The following is a 25770-nucleotide window of genomic DNA, read 5'->3' as shown; positions in this document are numbered from 1 at the left end:
CTACATGGTAGATGTAGAAATGGACACAAAGTCAGCAGAGATGGAAGGAAAATAAGTGGAGATTCAGCACTGATGTTAAAATGGAATCCTGGGTTTCAAGAAAGGTGCTGGTATCTTGAACACTGTTTGGGAAACAAGAAAAAAATTATTCTGAGAGACAAAGTGAATTTAGTTCTCACTCCAGTAAGTTTCAGACATCAGTAAAATATCTAAATGGATCTCTGGGCTTCCATTCAGCTATTTCCTTGTCAAGCATCCATTGTATACATAAGCAGCTCTCAGTTATATTAAAAGAATTTAAGTTTATTTGTTTGTTTACTCCACTTTTGCTCAGTCCTTCCTTAGGCTTCTTCCTCACAGTGACTTTCCCAAGTGAGCGTCTGATCAGATTGCTTTTTGAGCTTAAAAATTCTTCAGAGGCCTCTTATTGCCTATACCTACATTTCTCAAGAAGTAGTTCCTAGACAACCTGTATGGGAATCACCTGGGATACTTGCTAAGCATTTAGATTCCAGGCCCCCTACCCAGACCTACAGAATCAAATCCTTTGGGTGGGCCCAGGAATCTTCATTTTAACAAGCACCCTGAGTGATCCTTAGACACAATAAAGCTTGAGATTCATTGACCTTCAGGGTAGAATTCAGGCTTCCATTCCTAAAGAAACGCTTTCTTGATTTGGCTCTGCCTACCTCTGTAACCTCGTCCTCCACCTACCCAGAACTCCTTGCAGCTCCTTCCCTTTTCAACAATTTTATGCCTTTGTCACAATAGCCTGTCTTCCTAGAATTCCCACATTCATCTGGAAAAATCCTGCTCATCCTGTAAAGCCTGATTCACTGTCACCCCCTCTGTCAAGCCTTCCCTTCTGCCCTGCCATGCTCACCCATGCCCCGGAGCAGAGTCCATCACTCCTTCCCGTGTACACTTGTAGAAAGCACCTGCCATCTTGCTGCAACTTGTCTACCTATGTGTCTCCTCTTCTGGTCTTTGAGCTGCTTGAGGACAAGGACAAAGTCTGCATCATCTTTGCATCCCTAGGCCCTAAAACTGCCTGGTGTCAGAAGGTGCTCCATAGGCTCTTTGTTCAGTGGGTGAACTAGAGAGGAGACTGAAGCTGGGAACTGCTAGGAGGAACACATGTTTTCCCTAGGAACTGAAGCTACAAACAGGCCAGGGTGTGAGATGGAGGTAAGAATGGTAAAGAAAGCTAGGTGCTTGCATGCTGTAAGAGGATTTAGAGAGAGAGAGAAGAGCCCAGCGCTGGTTGGGGGTGGGGGCGGGGGAGAGGGCGAGGAAAGAGAGAGAATTTGATCTTTTTTTTTTTTCACATTTACAATGTGGGAAAAAGGCAAATTAATAAAGAGCAATCAGAGAAGTTGGAGAAGATTAGTCTCAAAACAGAAAAGAAGATGGTACTGGGCAACTGTACCAAAAACAACAGAAGAGTTTAGGCAGCTGATGATTGAGAATGGACCCCTGAAGTTGTCCAATGCACAGAGTTGTCTTAAAAAAAAAGCGATAGAATGTTAAACCACCCATCTCATCACATATCTAGGACTTTAGCGCAAGGATTGTTGCTGTAAGAATGAAGCTTTTAGAGTGATTTCTTAGGGAATGGACACACCAATTAACTGTCTCCTGGCCCCACCTTTGATGTTTTCTTTGCAGCAATGCACTGACGGATATGAGTGGGATCCTGTGAGACAGCAATGCAAAGGTGAGCCAGCTTCAAAACTTCCCATGTGATCATTGCCTTCTGTCTCCATCTCTTGTGTCACTCTTCCTATCCTGTCTGTGTTATACCAAAAAGGCATAAGCATTATATTTACATGTTCAATTTTTCCCTCTTAGAAGATTCCTGACTTATTTTATTACTGACCACAGATATTGATGAATGTGACATTGTCCCAGACGCTTGTAAAGGTGGAATGAAATGCGTCAACCACTATGGAGGATACCTCTGCCTTCCGAAAACAGCCCAGATTATTGTCAATAATGAACAGCCTCAGCAGGAAACACCACCAGCAGAAGGAACCTCAGGGGCAACCACCGGGGTTGTAGCTGCCAGCAGCATGGCAACCAGTGGAGTGTTGCCCGGGGGTGGTTTTGTGGCCAGTGCTGCTGCAGTCGCAGGCCCTGAAGTGCAGGCTGGCCGAAATAACTTTGTCATCCGGCGGAACCCAGCTGACCCTCAGCGCATTCCCTCCAACCCTTCCCACCGGATCCAATGTGCAGCAGGCTACGAGCAAAGCGAACACAACGTGTGCCAAGGTAGGAATAACTTATTTTCCTAACCATCGAAAGCTTTTGCCCAAGTGCACCTCGTGGTGAGGATGATAATAATTCACATTTTTTAAAATTTATTATTATTATTATACTTTAAGTTCTAGGGTACATGTGCATAACGTGCAGGTTTGTTACATATGTATACTTGTGCCATGTTGGTGTGCTGTACCCATCAACTCGTCAGCACCCATCAACTCATCATTTACATCAGGTATAACTCCCAATGCAATCCCTCCCCCCTCCCCCCTCCAATAATTCACATTTATTAAGGACTTCCCGCATGCCAGACATCAGGCTAAGTGCTTTGTCTGCATTATCATATTTAATCATCACAATATTCCTAAAGGGTAGTTGCTGTAGATGTCAACATTGTTTTACAAACGGGAGACTGTGGCTTAGAAAGTTCATCAGTGGTTCCCAACCCTAGCTGCCCATATTTAGAGTTACTTGGGAACCTTTAAAACTTCCCGATGGCCAAGCTACACCCCAGCCCAGTTAAATCACAGTCTCTGAGGGTGGGTTCCAGGCATCGGGTTTTTTTTCGGTTCCTCATGTGCGGCCAAGTTTGAGAACCAGACGTCACACAGGTGCTAAGTGCAGAGCTGACCTTCCAACCCAGGAAGGCAGATGCCAAAGTCACAGCTGGCAAAAGTTGCTGTCAGGTTATTCATTGGGAATTTGAAATTATGCTGTCAAGCTACTCCACAGATGTACCCCTTTGGTTTCTCAAGTTTCTTTTCATCGAACTTGCCATAGACTTATTTTCCTCATTCAGGAATAAAGAAATGGGGCTCCTGCTTCTCATTACCTTGGAGGGACTCTCCCCCACTCACATTTATATCTCTTTTAAAGCTCTCATGTGACCACATTTCACTTATATCACTTGCACCATGGCATCATCTGCCTAGGTTTTTCTGTTTATTTTCACAGAGCATACACATCACTGTGTATTCTAAAAAGAGCTGCAAGCTCATACTAGCAAAGTGATAAGAATCTGGGGCTTTGAAGACATGTAGGATATTAGCTAACTGAACTGTGCTAAGAGATTGTTTCCCTTTCCTTCTTAGCAAACTGTTTCAGAGCAGCCTGGTGTGGAGATTGTGTTCCTGAAATGGGGCCATAGGAGCCTCCAGACAGAGGCTGACTAGGTAGACCCCATAGTGCAGAACTCCATGTCACCACCACATACGTGTATGGCACACGTGAGCCAATGGAAAGGGTCCAGGAGTTCTCACTTTCTAACTGGTCATATGTGAGGAAGAGAGCACCTTCCTCCCTTAACACCAAGGGTTTCAATAGAGACCACTGAGCTGCTACATTAAATGAAAGATGCATTTTCTTGTGCCCTGGGTTGTTGCCCCTTATTCACCCATATTTAGTTTTATCTTCTGTATAAAAGATACTTGAATTTAAATGGCTTTAAAATGAAGCAAGGGGCTGGGCATGGTGGCTCACACCTATAATCCCAGCACTTTGGGAGGTTGAAGCGGGCTGTTCACCTGAGGTCAGGAGTTCGAGATCAGCCTGGCCAACATGGCAAAACCCCATCTCTATTAAAAATACAAAAATTCTCTATGAATGGTGGCACATGCCTGTAGTCTCAGCTACTGGAGAGGCTGAAGCAGGAGAATCGCTTGAACCTGGGAGGTGGAGGTTGCAGTGAGCCGAGATCATGCCACTGCACTCCCGCCTGGACAACAGAGTGAGACTCTGTCTCAAAAAACAAAAAAAAAAATGAAGTAAGGAAACTTGTCATGCTCTAACTTATTTATTTCATATTTTGTTTGTAAGTTTTAAGTACCCCACATCAAGACCTAACCCATGTTGTGATGGTGTCACTTTTCAGAGGGTGCATGGTATTAGCATCTGTTTTGTGTTACTATCATGAGTCAGAATTCCAGTATTGATGATGAATGCTTCAGCATCTGCTTGATATTCTGATATTGAATTTAAGGATTATGTCAAGGAGATAAAACGATGAGGTTATTCTTATACATGTATTTGGGTTAATACGGAAAAAAAAAATCTTGAGTTTATTTAAGATACACCAGCTTTTAATTGTGTTATTTAGTTATATAACTAGACTGAAAAGTTTGGTGGTATTTTTCCCAAAATCAAAAAATTTTGCTGAAAAATTCTTAAGTATCAACTTTTATATACTGAATTATTTTGAATACTTTAGATGTATATTTTAATGGTACTTGGGAGAAAAAAAAAAAACAGATAAATGAATGAGTCATTTCCCAAAGTAGTTTGTAGACCGTCATTGATATTTATGGTTGAATTCAAGAACAATGCCCAGAACTAAATGAAGAGGTCCTAGAATAAAATATATTCAAGACTTACAACATGCATTGGTTATGGCAGAAACTGTACTGTGATTAATGAGAATAAAATCCTATTTAACTTTTCTCAAAAATATTTAGACTACCTAACTAAGTTACGTTTCACATAGTAAAACATTTATAGTTCTTACTTCTTTGGGCATTTTTTTTAGTTATAAGCAGACTATTAAGTGCTTTGCTTATGGAATATGCTAAATACATACCTGTTGACTGTGCGCACACAGGTTATTTCCAACCCAAATTGTTCTGTGTAATGCAGACAGTTTCTAAAATTTGGGATTGGTGTCTATACCATTGAAAGCAGGGTTAAAAGTTTTTTGGAAGGCCTAAGGCTTAAGTTGGATTTCTTCCCACCTCACAATTTTGCAAAGTGCCCATAAATGTGGATTTACTTAATTGTTGATAAAAGGGGGTTATTTCATATGATAACAACAGGATAATCTGTCTAGGGAATTTGACTAACATAAGTCGAGTCACACTTGTGCCCGTTTCTTATTGAGCTAATCAAACATGCAGTCCAGCTTCTTCTAATTGCCTGCAGATGTATGACATTCTCATTCCAGGCCAGCAGCACAAAATAATGTTTTATAACCAATGTGGAAGTATGGGGACCTCTGTTTAGAACAATAATGTGCTCCAAGGACCTATATTATTGACATCATCATGGAGTTTGAGGAGTCTTCTGTTTTAATAAAGATCTCCACTCCCTTTTAAACGTTGCATATTTATGCCCAGTAATCCAGACACATTTCCTATGGTCTACTGGATAGAATAAATGAATCTTACAGATGAGTCTTATTTGCATAAAAATTATTTGTTTTCTGTGTATATTTTTCAGCAGGTATAGTTTATCATTATATAACCTAAAACTGAGGACATTTTAAATGTAAGAACTGAAATCTGTACTGTGTTTTAGTTTTCAAATCAATTGTGCCTTTGAATGCACTATACCAGTCACAGATGGCTTCTAAATAATTTAAATAATACCACTAGATATTTTAAATGTACACTATTTTATAAATATATGTTTTAAATAGCTGTCCATTTAACTGTTGAGTGAAAACATGATATTTTTACTCCTCGTCATGTATTTTTTGGGGGGTTTTCAGTTCTGTACAAAAACAAGGAGTTCGAAATGCAACGTAACATTCAAAGATCAGGTCATAGTGAGCAGGTGTTTTTCAGGTTTTTTGCTAAATGAGGATCATGCTGTGGGAGCCAGTAACACTGAGAGTTTCCCATGACTGACATTATTCTTGGCATCTATAAAATGAAGATCATTTCAGTGTTACATACCTGGAGCCATGTATAGATAGAGTTTTCGACATTAATTGTTTCCATGAGATACCATCTGCCTCAAAGACAACAGATACTCATCTACACCAAAAAGAAGTTGAATGAATGGGGAATATATTATAACCTGTTGATGGCTCGCCTTTAGTTTTCTACACCTTTACTGCATAGTCTCTGTACAATCTTTCTCTTTTTTTTGAGACAGAGTCTCACACTGTTACCCAGGCTGGAGTGCAGTGGTGCTATCTTGGCTCACTGCAACTTCCACCTTCTGGGTTTAAGCAATTCTTGTGCCTCAGTCTCCCGAGTAGCTGTGACTACAGGCGTGCACCATCACACCCTGTTAATTTTTATATTTTTAATAGAGACAGGGTTTCACCATGTTGGCCAGGCTAGTCTCCAGCTCCTGACCTCAGGTGATCTACCCACCTCAGCCTCCCAAAGTGCTGGGGTTACAGGCCTGAGCCACTGTGTCTGGTAATAGTCTCTATATAATCTTTCTGAAGGAGATGGAGTTAAAAATTACTAGACAACATTGAGAAAGGATTTTTTTAAATCTTATATAACTTTCTAAGACTTCCATTCCTGTATTTTAAAAAAAAAAAAAAAAAAAAAAAAAAAAAAAAAGTCATTTGGGAACTGACAAGAAAGAGAAAGCATTGATTGCCCTAATTGAAGAAACTTGTTTGTTTAATTGAACTTTAAAAAAATTAAAACACCGGGCATTTTGCATAGCTGGTAATTAAGCCACTACTAAACTCTGTTAGGACTTACAGGCATGACTACTAACTTGGTAAAGAAACTGTGCCATCAAGAAGTGAACTCAGTACGAATGCCCAATAAAGTTGATTGTAAAACCAAATCGAATACAGTACCTGGCTTATATTGTATAAAGTATCATTGAGAAATATGAGAAAAACATACCCTAGGGTTTCCACCATCTCTGTCTACCAGGACTTTCCGGTTTCAAAACCAAAAGCTCCATGTTCCTGGAAATGCCTTCATCCCAGGCAAATAGGATGGTTGAGCCCCTAGCATACCCACATAGCCAAATCGCCTGCACCTCACAGACAAGAGTGAAGAAGTCCTAACATTAGAGCCATTTTTTCAGGTTGGGGCATTGCTTGTCCAGTGAGACTATTTTTACAATTTGTTTTGTACTTTCAAAAGACAAACTGCATTGAGTTTTAAGTAGTTGGACAGAGTCTTTCTTTGCAGTTGTCGGGATCCCATTTGCCAGTTTGCCAATGAGCAGGTTTCTACATTGTTTTAGATATTTTAAGTGTAGGATAACTGGACATTAGAACCTGCACACTTAGTTATGTGTCAATTGTGTCATACCATGGGAAAGTTAGCAATCTTTTCACATTCCCACATGGAAAAAATTTCACCACACAGCCAAATTAAATACTATGTTTCACCTATAAATTTTTCAGTTTGCTAAAATGTTTTTTTTTTCCCCAACTTTCAGCTATATTTTCAATCATTTTATTTTATCATTATTACATGTGATACAGGAGTGATTAGAACACTAAAAAATACATATTTGCCTCCTGTAAAGACTAAAGGAACAAATTACAGTGTACATAGGGTTAAAATTTAAAAACCTCTATAGTCTTAGGGATCATCCATTATATTCTACACATTTCTTTATAAACATAAGGGTAACTAAACTACTCTTTTGAAAAGGAAAGAAGTTATTATCTGTACATCTACATTTGCAAAGAGGAACTTGAAGTAACATATACAGCTTCTCAGATGCTAGGGATATCTTTCTTTGACTTCTTTCATTTTAAACTTAAATGATCTCATATCCAGAAGAGAATTAGAAAATCATAGTGTAACCAAGTGGCTTAGATACCTGACATTGTCATTACCAAACAGCTTTCAAACACTGCCCCTTTTGTTGATTCTCATTAATGTCATTAGGGTTGCTGGCTGCATGGGTTAGTTTTGTGAGGAAATGCCTAATTATTCTTCCATATAATTATACAGCCCAGTGAAGACCTGTGATCTCAGAAAATAGATATGTTGCAAAAGGAAGACTATAATTGAGTAAATCATGATGTTAACCTTAAAAAAAAGTATGTCAAGCAGTAAGAAAAATGGGCATTTGGCCTGCTTACAGTTCTTCATTGTTTTTGGTTGTTAATTACCTCAAGTACCTGAAAATTCTCTAAAGTTATATAAATGGATAAGAGTTGAGTTTACAGGGGAGACTTAATTATTTTTCAAATAAGCCGATGTAGTGTATAGAAGTGATTGATTTATTCCTTAAAAAAAAAAAAAAAAATTCTAGCATTGTTTCATAATTTACTTTTCAATATACTGCAGCCATTGAATTTCTAGTCAATTTATGTCATTTTACTATGCATTTGTGAACAGTAATTATAGGTATCTGATTCATACACAGTCAGAAAGTGTTCTTAAAATTCCTTCATAAAAATTGAATGACAACCGTTTGAGGTGGAAGGATACAAGAGGTCAGTATGATCACTCTTCTGCAGCAAGACTGTGCTACGCACCTCCCTAATTCAATGGTTCTCAAAGTGTAGTCCCTAGACCAGATGCATCAAGCATCATCGGGTAACTTATTCGAAATGCAAATTTCCCAGGTCCCACCCCAGATCGACTGAATCAGAAACTCTGGGGCCAGGACCAGCAATCTGGTTCTGGGATTATATTGTCTTAACAATATATTATATAACATATGTTGTTATAATAAGACAATTAAATATATTGTTATAACAATATAACTACATATAGTTATATAACATATAACTATATATTGTTTTAACAATCCCATAATATTGATGCCTCCTCAAGTCTGAGAACCAATGCCTTAACTTAATCTTAACTTCTGCTATGTAAATCAGAGGGCAGGGTCAGAATACTTCACATGGGATATGGGAAGCAGTGAAAAAAAAACATCAAAAATATACATTCTGCCTCTAGGGTAACTTAGTATTTCTATTTTACTTTTCTCACTCTTCTTACTGTCATCGTCAGTACTCTGATTCCTAAACATGGGTGGCCATGAGTCCTGATTTAGACTGTATCCCTGAACCAAGGATATGATATATGCAATCTAAAGGAAAAGGGGACATATTAACAAGAAAACAGGATACACATCTCTATAAAATCTACAAATATGCAATCATATAACTATTCTTAAATTGTCGGTAGGTGAGACTCTAATTTTTGTTCTGGCTATGGCAATGACTGGTGCTAAGTGATACCTATATCTTCTATAAGGCTCCTCCTTAAGTTCACGGCACAAACTTGTGAGATGAGGCAATGCTGTTTGGCAGTTCATTTTGTGTAGAACAACAAAAGAGAAGGAGATTGACTCTGACTTTGACTGTAAAGCATCCTTCAGTCACCAAAGTGATATGAGATCCTTTCAATATCAGATGCACAGCTAACCATCTCTTTCCATTTAGACTCTGTGAATATCAGATATTTGAAGAATATTCACATAAGCATCTTCTTTCAATTTAAACTTTATCAGAAATTTTACTTACTATCAAAGACGAGGAGATTCTTTTTAAGACTAGTTAACACTTAATCTGTGGAATGAATTTCCTCCTCCCTATTGAAGCAAGAAGAAGTAGATTAGAGTAGAATTGCAAGCCCGGGTAACTTCAGGAAAGTGCACTGGTACTGGCTCATTATTTATTTCTCCAGCAGGAAGTCTCAAGCTATATTCCCTGAAATCAACAAGTTGCCCCATTTTGTAAGGATTGCCTTTTCACGTGTTGAATTGCTGGCACAATTTTATTCTTTGAAACCGAAGAATAAACAAAAATTTTCCCAATGTGTTAGATTTTGCACGAATGTACAAATAAGCAATTCACACTGCATCTGAAATTCATTAGAATGTTGCTTTTTCCAGGAGGTAATTGCAAATTGCACACTCAAAATAAAACTGATCAAGAAAACTGCATTTCAAATATTGGCAAAAGAAAATGCTGTCATTGCAGAAATTTAAAAAGAATTGCAGGTTTGTAGTTTAAACTGAAATGATTTGTAAACATTTAATACAAATGAAGTGAATAAATGACATGCAAGGAAGGCCGAATGCCGAGCTACTAGCATAACTACAGTTTAAAAGAAGAAACAGTTAATCAATGTATATAAATGTATACTAAATAGCTTGAGATTTGCACTAAGTCAAATTTTAAAACTTCAACTACCTTTCAAATGATTGCACATCTATCCCAGTCCAAGGTAACTAGGCAGTATTGCAAGTGAAATTGATAAAATGGAACACAAAACCATTCCATTCCATTAGAGTTCAGTGAATTCAGTCAAGTTTGAGAACCACTTTCTGTTGTAGCTTAATAGAGTCAAAGTAAAAGGAAGAAATGCTCATAGTCCTTAGGGAATTTGTCATAATTGTCCCATGAGTTATCAAATAACAATAAAAGAAACAAACAACAGTTCGATAAAGTAAAATGGGACATCACTAGAAGTACATGATGAATTGCCAAAAGTAGATGTAAAACTAGTATGTGACACAGGTAGCACCACAAGTTACTAAAATACATATTTGGACAGAAGAAGAAAACGTGTTCTCAGAAATGTGGTTAAGGACAAAAGTCTGTTTCCTCCCTGGAATGGGGCATTTGGGAGAGAATGATGAGGAGACATTGGGAAATCTGACAAGGAAATTAACATCCAAACATCAGAAGAAGTAATCATACCGTAGCTGCAGAGAACAAAAGAGAAGCATTGTATCATGTCCACATTCCATCTGTCCTAGAATGATTTCCCAGGCGAGGTCCCCAGAAACAGTGTGCTTCTGACTGGAATGCTAGCAAGATAAGGTGGGGAAGAAAACCAAGTCAAAAAGAACAATCAGTGAACCACTCTGCAGAGCAAACATCTATGACTGGTTCCATCCTCAGTAACTCCACCAAAATGCTAATGAGTTCATCTTGCTCTGTCTAAACATATTCCAGAACTGCATTCTGTTTTACTTATTATTGAATAAGCAATCAGTAGATGTTGTTCGTATAAATGAATAGATTTTAATCATAGGAGAACTCAGACTTAAACCATCCTTGAAAATAAGTTATCGAGTACCATGTGTGTATAAGGTATATTTCCCAATTATAAATGTTATACAATATTAGTGTGGTCCATGAGTAATTTTCGAAAGAGACTGTTCTGCCCCTTTAACACGGAGGTCTCAGATACCTTGTCCCCGTTTTAAGCTTATGCTACTTGAAAGAAGGATTCATAAAACCTATTCTTTATATCCTGGATTACTAGGTTTTCCATAAATATTAGTGACTAAACAGGTTGGTGTTATTCCTAGAGCAAGACTAGTAATTGGGAACACTAGAATTATTTTTTATTTCCCAATAAGCCATTTAACCAGGGAATGCATTTCTGTATCAAATATATCCTCCTCAGAAATCTCATGGTGAATAAAATGAAAATACACTTTGTTTGGGAAAGTGTTAATATTTATGATACTTGAGGTCAGATAATCATAAGGCTGAAAAATAGTTTTGTTTTTATAATTTTATTTTTAATTGAAAAATATACATATATATGGGGTGCAATGTGATGTTTTGATATATGAATACACCATGGGATGATTAAATCAAGCTAATTAACATAACCATTACTTCACTTGTCTTTTGCAGTGTGAATATTTAAAATCTACTTGCTTAGCAGTTCTGAAATATACACATTATTATTAACTATAGTCACCATGCTGTGCAACAGATTTCAAAATCTTCCTGTTTAACTGAAACTTTGTACCCTTTGACTAACACCTCCCCATCTCCCTCCATTCCCACCCTCAGCCTCTGGTAACCACATTTTTCCCTCTGCTTCTATGAGTTTGACTTTTTCAGATTTCACATTTAAGTGAGATCATGCTGTATTTGTCTTTCTTTAAGGCTAGAAAGCATTGATGTGAGCTCTCTGATACTGTGAAGAAACTCAAAGCTTTTGATGAACTTCTGTAAAATAACATGAAGGAAGAAGGTCTCTGAGCAATCCATCTTATCTTGGACATTTCCCTGGCTAGAAATTATCCTTCTCAAATCTGTTTTTAGAATCCAAGAAAGTCACTTAGTTGGGTACAGGTGATTTAAAAGAAGAGTTTTCTGATCTTGTCGCAAAGTAAGAAGCTCGAGGGAGCTAGATAAGTGAGAAGGAAAAGTCATAGTTCTCAGGAACCCAGGAAGAAAGAACAGAGTTTACTGAGAGCCCATTGAGAACTGATAACTAGCTGAGACTTGAACTGTCGGTGAAATAAGAGTGAAGTAGGGAAGGGAATCCAAGACAGCCATAAAAACTGCATGTGCTTTTACGTGTGCCTGGTTAAAATGAGAATCATGACAGGAGCTGGAACTGCATATAGTTAAATCGTTGTGGGGAAAGTGGTGAAATAAGTTTTCACTCTGAACAGCTTTGTGTGTTGTGAGGAATCTAATCCTATTCCCTTGAGTGAAGCCACAGAACACAATCCAAAGTGGGAAACAACTCTTGGGGTCCAACTCACTGCCCACCTTGCAGACCAAGTCTGTCACAACCCACGTTACGGAAGAAATTTTACTCAATGATGACGTTAGATTTCCCTTGTGAAATATTTTGCAGCAAAGCCCTCCTCTTGTACATACATTCACACCAGCATGCCATTAAATGAACATTTATACTATTTTCTGAAAAGTTATGTATCCCAGTATTTTCTAATATACCAAAATTACAAAGGGCAGTATAAGTCTGTTTTTCAGAGTTTGCTGTTGAATCCTCAGAACTGTATTTTTACAATTTGTAAATGTGTGATATCAAAAGATCCCACTTCTAAAAAAGAAAAGAATATCGCAAGAGAAATAACTAAAAGACACTTTAGAAACCTGCCTATGCAGGCTAAATACCCCTTTTCTTGCCTAGTTTATTCTAGCTATTTATGCAACACACATGCACGCATACAGATACCTATTCAAGTACACACCTATACACATGCATCTGTACAAACATGTGCACACACCATTATTTTCAGTAGGAAGGTACCATGTACCAAAATGAAACTGATCAAAGTTGATGATGCTTCTGAAATAACTGAATGCAGAGAGAGGTTTCTTCTCATTTTTCTGGTAACATTAACACTGGAAACTGCTTTCTGAATACATGTGTCTACCTATCACAAGAGAACAGGACACCTTGGACACTTCCTACACTTTTTGCTGAACAAAGAATTGTGTTAGATGGATTAAATAGAAAGGGTTGACAAAAAAGAAGTGAAGGTGCTGAGGTATAACCTCTGAGGCTTTGTCATCATATACTTCTGCAGCATGATGATCACTTCATTACTAATCTTTCTTAGAGATGTGCCTGGATTTCATCCTGACCCATTATTTTATATTGAACAACTTAATTTTTGGGAAAATTGACATTTTTAATGAACTGTCATTTAAGATGGATTCAAAAATGACTTATCTGGGACTGACACTGAATCTCCAAGCTTTTTCATTCTTCAGACTTTGGTAAATTGTATAGTCAGGAAGTAGTCTGGAATACAACTCCACTCAACAAGCAAGGCAGAAAATCCCAGTCATTCATGATGAATTAAACTTTGTAGTAAAAGCTGTGGGCACCTTTTGTTAAAACAGTTCATGACCTGGAATATCAGAAGAACCTTAATCCAGGGAGAGAGCCAGAGAAAAAGTCCTCCCATACAAGCTGGTGAAAACGATGGGTTTTGGCCAGGCATGGTGGCTCACGCTTGTAATCCCAGCACTTTGGGAAGCTGAGGCAGGCAGATCACTTGAGGTCAGGAGTTCAAGACTAGTCTGGCCAACATGGTGAAACCCCGTCCCTACTAAAAATACAAAAATTAGCTGGGGGTGATGGCACATGCCTGTAATCCCACCTACTCAGAAGGCTGAGGCAGGAGAATTGTTTGAACCCGGGAAGCAGAGGTTGCAGTGAGCCAAGATCGCACACTGCACTCTAGCCTGGGTGACAGAATGAGACTCCATCTCAAAAAAAAAAAAAAAACAACAAAGGTACAGGGCTTTGTTCTGACCTTCAATAACATGACCTCCCTCCTTCAGTGACTGTCGTGGGTCGGGGGGTAAGCTAATGGTCAAAAGAAACTAAATGGAAGAAGGAAATTTAATTGTGGTACAATTTAAGCAGCTAAAATATAATAGTTCTGTAAAACAGGAAAGATTAGTTAGTGAATAGCTCATCCAAAAAAATGTTAAATAGCAAAACTATTGTAAATTAGAGCTCAACTCCAAAGAAACTGAAAAATATTTTCATTGATTTTTCAATTTAAGCAGAAAAATGGATTGTGTAAGCATGCCAGAGCAATAGTTTCCAATAAACCAACCTATCACAGAAGGTTAATACAACAAATAGACCACTAGAATATCACTCTGTTAGAAAAATAGCTTATACTATCTAATTGCCATCATAAAAACTTGGCCACAAACAGTATTAGGATTCTAATAGAGCTTTAAAGAATTATTGGAAAATCAGGCTGGGCACGGTGGCTCACACCTGTAATCCCAGCACTTTGGGAGGCTGAGGCAGACAGATCACCTGAGGTCGGGATTTCAAGACCAGCCTGACCAATATGATGAAATCCTGTCTCTACTAAAAATACAAAAATTAGCCAGGTGTGGTGGCATGCGCCTGTAATTCCCAGCTACTTGGGAGGCTGAGACAGGAGAATCGCTTGAACCCGGGAGGTGGAGGTTCCCGTGAGCCAAGATTGCACCATTGCACTCCAGCCTGGGCAACAAGAGCAAAACTCTGTCACACACACACGAAAAAGAATTATTGGAAAATCTGTTTATAGTTTCCAAGTCAGAAACAGGCAGACTTTATACATTACCAAAAGTATTATGAACTTATTATGAAATTTTCTTCGTAAAATACATGGTTTCTGGTTTCCGATTAAGAGAAAAGTTTATAGTGACGAGAAAAGCAGGCAGACCTTAATAAAGAAGATTACAGTAAATACTTAATTAAAATGTGAATGGTATTTTGCATTTTCTCCATAGCTTAAAAAAATTGAGTAAAAGTCCTGAGAAGTAGATAAAACTAACTGCAAGCAACAGACCTGTTTATTTTTCAGTGTAAATCTTGACAGGCTAAGAAGATAGGAAAAGAAGAATCAGTGCAGATTCAAATTCATACCAAGCCTTTGCAATTGGAGATCCTAAATTTTGTAATTATTCTAATAGGTAACATATAATTGTTATGGCAAAGCTGTTGCTCAGCAGAAAAAAAAATGCCACTATCCCTTAGAAGAAAAGATATAATTTCTCTGTTACAGTTAGGTGAACCTCTGTATTTAGTCAAGGTACTCCAGGAAAAAGACCCAATAGGATACATGGAGAGAAAAAGAGGAAGAGAGATTTATTGTGAGAATTTCTTATGTGATTATGGAAGCCAAAAGTCTCATCATCTGCCGTCTACAAGCTGGAAAACAAGGAAAGCCAGTGGTGTAATTTGCTCTAAGTCTAAAGGGCTAAAAAGGGGGTGGGAGATGGGACCTGCTAATGTAAGTCCCAGAGTCCAAAAATCTGAGAACCAGGAGTAGCTCCAATGCTCCTTTCTTAAGGGCAGGAGAAGATGGATGTCCCCTCTCAAGAAGAGAAAAAGAAAATTAATCCTTCCTCTGACTCTTTGTTCTATTTGGGCTTTCAATGGACTGGATTACATCTAACCACTTTGGTGAGGGCCATCTGCTTTACTCAGTCTGTCAATTCAAATGCTATATATTCTGGAAACACCATCACAAACACACCCAGAAATAATATTTTAACAGCTATCTGGGCATCCCTTAGCCCAGTCAGGTTGACACATAAAATTAACCATCACAAATTCTTAACCACAAAGATCACAACCAGGTAACAGCAATTGCTGAAAATTCATGACTTGGTGTTGCTTGCCCACTGGTCAATTTAAAAAATATATACTGCATGTTATGATGATGAAAAACTCAAGCTATTGATGGTACTTCCTGGATCTTCTGCAAATCTCAAGTAACAGTGATACTCACCCTCTAGCAGAAGAAAATCAGTCTTCTAAGGAAAAATCAAAAATTCAGGGAGTACCTGCTAGCATAGGGGCCAGGACTATATTCAAACATGTATTTGTGGAGAAAAAGCAAAAACGGAGCAAACAACTGAGCCATACTTTTATCTTCCAGGAGCCTCCTCTTACCCTGAAAGACAGGACCACCTGTAAGAGGAATGACAGGTGGAAAAAAAGATGTGGAATGGAACTGGGAGGGAGATTAAAAGAGAGCAAGACAAGGGAGTAGAGGACAATGAGCAGTCACAAGACTATACCAGTCAAAAGTAGATTCTCCTAAAGTATCTCATAAGATATTGTAATTACCAGCTGTCCACTCATATATGTGTGTATGTATACATATATATGTATAAATGCATATATATATTTGTATGAATGCGTATGTTCCTCAAAAGACTGATGAAGGAAAGTAGAAAAGGTGACACCTAATAAAATCAATTTTGCTGTTTTTATAAAATTGGCTAAAGAAGTCTTTAAATTTGGCATTCAATTGTTTAATATTTTCTTAGAATCTCTTATATGCTATGCATTATAGATCAGTGCTTCTCAAACGTTAATGAACATATCAGTTCCCTGGGGATCCTGTTAAAATGAAAATTCTGATTCTGGGTAGGTCTGGGTTAAGGCATGACATTATACATTTCTAACAAGCTCCCTGGTTTTGTTGATGTATGTAGAACCTGTCTTCCAGTAGCTGACAGTATCCTTCCTACCAAGAAACTGATATGTCTAATGATTCTTCATCCTCTACTTTCTGCAGCACCAAAATGGGGTATAAATTGGATACAGTCAAATTTGCATGTGGTTACTTTTCAAAAATACATTTTTCTCCTTTGGTTAGATACTCAGTTTCTCCAATACAAATTACATTGTAACAGCTATAGCTATAATTCACAGATATTTCCCTCTTTTACTAATTAATAGAATTTTCTCCAGTAGTGGAATGTTTTTATGCTTGAATGCTCAAGAGAATTCCAGAAAGTAGTCTTTGGCAGCAAAGGGTGGTGGAACCCCCATGAAACTAAGCAAGAGACAAAAGTTCCCATTTGGGTCTTCCCGTAATTGTCTTGCTGACTTTACTAAATGAGTTCATCTTGCTGGATCTCAGTTTTCTCAGCTATTAAAATTAAGAGTTGTCTTTTCAGCTTTTACTTGAAATTATTTACAAAGAACAAGAGAAAGAGGCAGAGAGAAAATGAGTGCACTTTGTCTAGGTGGTAAGCCTTGTGAATGTATGGTAATGATATGGTTCTTGATTGACATATACCTGGCATTTAAGCTGTTTCCATTGATAGGAGTTCATCTTTGCCTTTTGGATGGCATTTTTATCAGGAAGACATACTGAGGCAAGTTAATAATCCACCTTGGGAAGAATGCAGGTGCATTCTGTGATTATAATAGCATTAATGACTCAGAAGCAAAAAGCCAGCTGGTTCTAATCACCTGAAGCTTTACTGACAAAACAGTTCACACCTACTATTAGTTGTTTGCTAAAAGTCTGGACCAAATCACTGAAGCTTTAAAAGCTAGATCACTGCAGTGTTTTCCCCAGGCACTCACATGGGTAATTACGGTATTGTGGTTCATGCCACAGCCCCAGACTTCATTTTTTTTTTTTTTTTTTTTTTTTTTTTTTTTTTTTTTTTTGAAACAGAGTCTCGCTCTGTAGCCCAGGCTGGAGTGCAGTGGCCGGATCTCAGCTCACTGCAAGCTCCGCCTCCCGGGTTTACGCCATTCTCCTGCCTCAGGCTCCCGAGTAGCTGGGACTACAGGGGCCTGCCACCTCGCCCGGCTAGTTTTTTGTATTTTTTAGTAGAGACGGGGCTTCACCGTGTTAGCCAGGATGGTCTCGATTCCCTGACCTCGTGATCCGCCCGTCTCAGCCTCCCAAAGTGCTGGGATTACAGGCTTGAGCCACCGCGCCCGGCCAGTCTTCATTTTAATCCTAGCTTGGAAAGGATTTTTATTTTGGTGCACAGTAAATAAACTTTTTGCATAAATTAATATAAACCCATTTAAAATGCAAAGGTGCCAGCAAATGTGACCAGCCCTTTATTATGTTCTTGATTCTTGAATTAAGGTTTCCCATCTTCATTGGAGACAAGAGTGCTTTTCAGCAAAGAACTATCTGTTTAAAGTCTATGAATTAGTTCTTTTCACCTTTTGGAATTTCTTTCAGCCTCCAACTCAAACCATGCTTACAACCAAAGCAATGACTCTTGCCTGAGTTTATGTATTATTTTCCATCACATATGAACCATAAGGAAGTCTATGTGCTAGTTAATCTGTTGCTGCATAACGAATTACTCCAATGCTTAGTGACTTAAAACAACAAACATTTATTACCTCACCTTTTCTCTGGGTCAGGAATCAAGTTGTGGCTTAGCTGGGTCCTCTGACTTTGGGTCTCTGACAAGGCTGCAGCTCATTCAAAGCTTGACTGGAAAGGATCCACTCCCTTGCTCAAATACTAGTGGTTGCTGGCAGGATTGACTTCCTGCCTCCGTTTCTCATAAATTCTTCCACCTTCAATTCCTTGCCACGTACACTTCTCCATAGAGCATCTCACAACATGGAAGCTTTCTTAGCAAGTGAGGGAGCAAGAGAAGGTTCCAGCAAGAGAGAGGATGCTAATAAGACCAAAGTCGGAGTCTTTAGTAACCTAATCATAGAAGTGACAGCCCATCAATTTTGCAGTATACTGTTCGTTGGAAACAAGCCCCTGGTGTGAATGCCAAGATGCTGGCATCATTGAGAGCCATGTCAGAAGCTGCCTACCACAATCTAGACTTAAAATTCTCCCTGAGTTGACTCCAACCATTTAGAGTTAAACCTAGAATTTTAAATGATTTCAAAACGCAGAATAGGAATTCAGAGCAAAATATGCCCCCTCCCCAGCAGTGCAAGAGGCTGTGTGACTCAGGCAGATAGGCAGCCTAATGGGTGTGGTCAGTAGCACAGGCAAAGAAGAACCTGGCTGTTTCTAGAAGCTACTTTGGAGTAAACGTAGCCTTTTCTTCACTGACCTGAGTCTTATAAAATGCTATCAATCCTCCCCAAAACCACTCATAAATGATTCCATCTCCTTTGATTTTAAAACTTGTTTAAAGTCTTTTACTCCACTCTACAAGTAATATTGATGGAACAAAAACTTTAAGGGCAAGCATAAAAACTCTCTTTATGGCTGATTAACATGTACTCACATGCTTCTTACATAAAAGACATTTAATAAACACTGCTCTTGCTTTATGTTACCTTTTGTCCTAGACATTCCGATATTTGTGTTTGTTAGGAAATCATGGATATCATGTTCTTCATCTCTCCCCTACAAATCCCTGTTCTGTTCTGCTCACATTTTTCTTCCCACAGTCTATTCAAAAACCTGCTCCTAGAATCATCACCTTTATGTTTAAATATGTTTACATCGTTTCTTTTGCCTCAAAAGTCTACTAGGAGACACGCACTGAAGATATCCTAAGATTACAACAAATAGGTTGTGTAAGAGTTAAAACTTCAGAAGCAACAAAATCCAACATGAATTTTCTTGGGGTCCCAAGGAATAGGTATCTCAATAAGAGGCAGGATAGTGGCTTATTTTTCAACAAAGGGGCACTAATGAAGTAGGATAGCACTCTGAGGAAAAGAGGAAAGATATATGACTAAAAATCAGTGAAGGTAGAAACCAATTTAACAATAATAGCAGGACCTATAATATGAGATGGAGACATGAAGGGACAGCTGCCAGCCACATCCACTCTCCCCATGAAGAATACTCTAGTAGCCAGATTGTCAATTAACCAGAGAGAAAAAAATAGAGAAAACGCTAATGCAGCTATTAGAAAGTATAACTAAAATCCAAAGGAAAGTTTTTGGTTTTTTTGGTAAAGAACATAGAAATAGACCAAACATTCTTAAATTGCTTTTTAAAGTGCATAACACAGCTCTGTATGGAGCACAGTACATTTTCTCCTTAGTTTACTGTCCCCCAGATTAGTTTCCAGATTTCTCCAGGTATTTCTCATGCCAATAATAAAAACCACTGTGAGCCAGTTGCGGTGCCTTGCAGCCAGGTAGAGGCCAACCCAGAGCATCCCGGGAAGGCTGGTCTAGTCCACGAAGAAGGCAGTGGGGGTGCTCGTGGGGGCAGTCAGATCTGATTCCCTTTACGGTGAAGCCCAGAGGGAAAAAAAGCATTCCGCTCATAAGATTCCCTCATATTCAGCCATCCATTTGCTAATATATTCTCTTGACATAAGTAGCACCACTAAATTCCTCTGTCCTCATCACTAACTCTAAAATGACAGTTTAAGGATTATCCTTTCTGCCACTTACCATGAAAACTCAGCTCCAAGCCAGTTTGTTGTAGGTTTCTGAACTTAACCACATAGCTCACAACTGAGTGGCTAATCAATCATTCTATGACTGAATCCATCTGGAACAAATTTCAAGAAGTGGCCATGTAGGTTTCTTTAGCGGGGGGAAAAAAAACTAAACTGAAACCAGAGTTGATTTTTTCAAAAGTTCAGAAGAAAAAAAAATTACAAAACTTAGCAATGACGTTCCCCCCAGAAATTGTTCATGCTCTCTGAATAAGACTTATTCTGTCCTGCCCCATTCTGCATTGCACTTAATCCTTCAGAGAGGTGACCTGTGAATGTGTTGCAGCAGAGTCCACTTTTCTGAGAATCAGCTCATGGTCATTCCTTGCGTAGAAGGGAAGAGGGATATGGTGTGGCCAGGTGGTCACCATAACCTCACGTTGCTCTTAAATTCCCAAATACACAGGGCTCAACTGAGAGATTATGGAACCAAAAGAGCCTGTTTCTGGTCATTTCTTGCTAGATCACTGGGTTTTGCCCCATAGGCATTAAAGGATAATTTAAATAATGCAGCCAGGTAGATTTAAGTACTAGATGGTTTTTAGAACTCCATCTTTCCTTTCCTTGCTAGACCCAAATTGTTAATGCAAGTTTAGGATATATTTCTCCATATATACCCTTAAGTCTGTACCATTCATGCATTTGTTTAATTTTTAGTGATTTATTCACCAGTTCATGCATCAATGCATTCAATTAACATGTGTTCAAACTGTACGAGAAGCCTAGGCACACCACCTTTCTTGCAAGGACTTTCCAGTCTGTCTGAAGATGTAACATAAGGTCAGACTTTTAAAAATTAAATGATACAAATAATTCAGCTCAATGATTCAAGTCAACACAACCTAGTTAAGAGCCTCCGTCCCCACATCATCAATGGTAAGTGGTGATTACTGAAAAATTCTGGAGAAGTCAGAGGAGGGATTGGTGCTGCCACCAGGTAGCCAGTTTAGGACTTTTCTGAGAATGGATGTGATCTAGTTCATGAAGGATGAACCAGAGGTGAACAAACCTGAGAAGAACAGGACAGGCTTGGTGGGTGGACACCCTAGATGGAGCATAATGTTGACAATATTGTCCTTGTGGATCAAACTCTCCTTTTATGCCTCTTACTAGCATAGTTACCGTATGTACAGTACTTGAAAGTAATGCAGTTGTTTTTTGAGAAACTCACTCCCTTTTCCATAAATCAGACTGATGTAAGCTCTCACACCACTGTTCCCCACCCCAGTCCCAGTGTCACTGTTCGGGTTGAGGCAAGGCGGGTACTGTGGGTGCAGCAGGAAACAAGATTGGAAAATTCCATTGGAAGACAGTTTAGGTAGGACCCAGAATTCTTGGTTAAGCCATTTAAATTTATTACTGTCACAACTAGTGACAGATTTTGAGCAAAGAGTGACATAATGAAAACCCTATCTCCTGACAGATGTAGGATGAGAAGGAAAAAAATACATACACACATATGGTTAAATGTGTTGTCATCCTAATGGGACTGAGGTGGGGAGCATTGGTGGTGAGGGCCTATGTCAGTCTGATTTATGGAAAAGCGAGTGAGTTTTTAAAGAAAGAATTGCATTACTTTCAAGTACTGTACATAAAGTACGCTAGTAAGAGGCAAAAAAAGAGAGTGTGATACATAAGGACTATTTTCTGGATCATAATAATTAGTTTAAAATTATTTCTAATAGATAATTCATCATTTTGCCACAGAGCAGCTTCTCCTGTGTGAAACAGTGATTCTAAACAAGTTTAACTCTAAGTAGAGTGAACAGTTTGTTTCTAATATTCTTCAGCAATATATTTATTCATAGGTATTACAAAGATAAGCATCAATTACAAGTTAACAAGTTGGTGTAATTTCACCCCCCACACTTCATGAAATAACCAATTTGGAGTTAAATAGGCCCTTCAATGATCTACTGAACAATCAGCCTTTCTGCCTCTGCCCACATTCATTAAACTGTAGAATGTTCATTAATCATAATGTATGACTGAAGGAATATAGAGCAAGTCTCCAACTATAAACTATGTCTAAACAGGCTGTTAACAGCAGTTACTCTTATTTTAGCATGTATAAGGCAGTCACCCTGCAAAATACAATGAATTCAACGTAAGCAGAGTCATTGTAACAAGGTTTTTGCAATATTGGAAATTATGGCAGGAGGCAATTATCCATAGGCCCATTCTACCCCACAACCCCCCTACCATCCATTCTGCAAATAAGCATGAACTAAAAAGTAATCTGATTGTAGACAGAGGAAAGCAACAAGTTTTCCTGATATATCTAGGGGAAACATTTTCCAGTTAAAAGTTATTTTTATTTAAAAGTAAGAATTTAAAAGGGGTACAGAAAGAGGTTTGGGAGTAGGAGTGAGGCTGGACTGCCAAGCTAATAAAGCAAGAATTTAAGAACATAAGAATAGATAGTTTAGTTTATGGATTGATCCAAAAGAATTTTAACTGGATTTAGATCTCACTTCACTAAGTCTCAACTTTTTTTCTTGGGAGACCCTACAGCTAGTTTGCAAAGGTAAAACACCTGGTTTATCCATGTATTGACCTATTTAAGTTTCCATTCTGAAACACTTCATTAACAATAGTCATACCTGTACTTTTCCTTCTCAGTGGTGGCGGTCTGCTGGAGATGATGTGTTCGTTATCTGGAATTCACTTTTTTTTATTTTCTAACAGATTTAGGAATAATAAGATCGGGGAAAAGTTAATATTGCTTTGTTAGTTACAGTTTGGGAGATAGCACAAAACCCAGTCTAGGTATCCTGTAGCTGAATCCCTAAACATCATTTCAAAGTGTGAGACTATTCAATAAGCCTGAATTAAGTAACTAGTATGTGCAACGCATAGGGGGTGCTGAGAATACAAAGATAAAAGCTTATGGGGCCTACCCTCAAAGAGCTCTCAGTCTTTGAGGAAGCAGACAGTAATTACAATGTGACATTTTAAGTCCCATTTTAGTGACTTCCTAGAGTAGGTGACACCAGGCTTCAGTCTTGGGAAGTTGTGGCAATTAGACTTTAGAGAAGTGGGGAAAGGAGAAAGAATGTTCCAGGCAGAGGGAGCAGCATTTGCTAAGGTCATGAGAAGATGGGAAAAGGGAAGAGCAAGTTGTTCTGCATAACTTCAGCGTGCAGTACATGACGATCAACAAGAGTCAAATCATGAAGGGCCTTGCCAGTCATGTTTTAAAGTTTGGGTTTGATCCTCAAGATGGCAGGGAGTGATGTAATCAGCTGCCCTTTATACAAAATGAAAGATGCCCTATATCAGTCTGAAACTTGTGTATGCAAATCCACATGAAATCCGCCCTTTTTGCTCACAAAGGAATTAAATGCATCATTTACTTTTAAAATTTATTTCTGAGTTCTCAACTGTTAACCTGTCTGGATAATTTTATTGTAACTAATTACAACTGGTTTTATTCTCTTTTTATAATAGTTCTGCAGTGGCAAAATAAATATGCATTTCATTCAAGAAATAGCACGGATCTATCTGTATGCTTAAATTTTTATCAAACATAAGGAGTAGGGAAAACATTTTAGCTCAAGGAAAAGCCACAGAAGTCAAACCAGCCTTAAAAATTGAGTCAACACTTAGTGCATCGTTTCGGGCCATTTCTGGTTTTTCTCCACAAAGAATATGACTGCAACTCTTGAAGGATTTTTACTGTTTGAGGTTTGCTCCATTTTAGAGTTTGTGATACCACTTATTGGAAGACTGGTTTGAAAACAAAATTGTAATTCAACCTTTGCGGAAGTTGCAAGAAAGTTTTACACATTCACATGTTTTGTCAGAACATCTCTTAATCTTGTAAGACAAAATGTTGTAATGATGATATAATTGTGTAAATACTATGGAAGCATCAAGTGTTATTTATCTTAACTGTTTGCCAGTTTATAACATAAACATGCTAGAATTTATACATCCAGCCTAATGGATAGCTCAATTGCCACCTTCAACAAGTTGAGGCTATAAAAATTATATAGGCCACAGATATGTGCCTGGGGTTATCCAGCTGTTAGTTTCCCAGCGGAGAATGCCAGACTTTGGTGGTCAGAGCAAAACTCATTTAGGACGCTGAGCCAGCCAGACAAGGTGCTTCATCCTTAAAGGGGCTTTAATTGAGGATGAGGTGGGGAGCAGCCATTGCCCCAAGTCAGTAGAGATTCCAGAGATAGTGAGTTTGCTGCAATTCTCTTTCTTAAAAAAGATAATTTGTGGACATAGCTGTCCCAAAGGTCACCTGAACAAGCTGCTTTCTGTGGTGACCTGGAGTTGAGCTGGACCCCCAAGGGGAGTCTTTACTGGTAAAATAGAAAATATAGAGGGAGGCTTACAGACAAAGGCAGACAAGTGGCAAGAATCTGTTGCACGTGGCAGTAGGTGGCCTGGCAGATGTAGAGGGCCATGTAAGATGGCACTGATGAGATGGAGCCCAAGGAAAAGACAATTTTATGTATGGAACCTCCTGTTATGTGGCAGTGAAGGTTCAGACCAATTATACAGGACCATCTGCATTTTGTTAACACCTGTGTGCACAGTCACAGGCAGGTCTTGGAGCCCTGGGAGCCTGGCAGCAGCCTAGCATCACTAGAAAGGTGAAGATGGCAGGGACGGCCCTGCCAATCCTGCAAGGAGTGCACTGGAGAGCCTCAGCACTAGGCCAGGGAAGCAGCCCAAGAAGCAGTGTCCAGGGACTACAGACCAGTAGGAGGCAGTCCTCACACCACTTTAGAGGTAGCAGCAGTCGGAGTTCTCAAGTTGGAAGAATGGTCTCCGGGGCAAATTCAAAATTCGGTATTTAAGTAGGAAGGGGTCAGAAATGTAGGATGATGATTCATAGGCTAGGATGACAACAGAGAAGGAGTCAGCCTAGCCACGTGATTCATCACCCTATTACCATAAGCATGGTGCTTTTCCTTGGGCCTTAATTTCTTTCATTTTTCCTGTTTGTTAATACTCTCTCTTACAAGAGTAACAAGAAACAGTCATGTATGCACATATAATTTACCTTCAGCTATAATGAAGGCATTTGAAGAAGGTCATTTTATGTTCAAAGAAACTAAAATTAACTTTCCAAAAGAATACTTTTCTAATATGCCATGGTTTTACTACATTACTAGCACAGCATTTAAAAAACAAATATTGGCCCAAAATTAAACTCTCCTATCTGATATGACTGAAAGAATGTTTCATTAAATACAAGTGGTGTAGATCACCATTCTGCTTAGTGAAGACTCTGCCAACCTGCTCATTTGAAAAGTCAGGCATACAACATTTTCATCTTAAAGTCTAACTCTAAGTTTTGTCCTTAAGAACAAATGACCAGAAATCCTTGTCCTGGCTTTATATGCATTTAACTCTATGACATTTGAAAATAT

The 25770-nt window shown here is 38.6% G+C and overlaps 1 protein-coding gene across 1 annotated transcript in view; it reads left to right on the top strand.

The window, feature by feature from the left end:
- EFEMP1 (EGF containing fibulin extracellular matrix protein 1) overlaps positions 1-25770 on the top strand; it is a 57508-nt gene that overhangs the window by 3915 nt on the left and 27823 nt on the right. Inside the window, exons 3-4 of the mRNA XM_007970559.3 lie at positions 1669-1717; positions 1885-2271. Coding sequence (XP_007968750.1) covers positions 1669-1717; positions 1885-2271 — 436 coding nt within the window. The remainder of the gene's footprint in view (positions 1-1668; positions 1718-1884; positions 2272-25770) is intronic.

This window comes from Chlorocebus sabaeus, chromosome 14 (genome assembly GCF_047675955.1).
Source record: "Chlorocebus sabaeus isolate Y175 chromosome 14, mChlSab1.0.hap1, whole genome shotgun sequence".
NCBI classification, from domain to species: Eukaryota; Metazoa; Chordata; class Mammalia; order Primates; family Cercopithecidae; genus Chlorocebus; species Chlorocebus sabaeus.
Note: the sequence above shows the minus strand (reverse complement) of the source record. Positions and strands in the feature narration are given on the sequence as shown.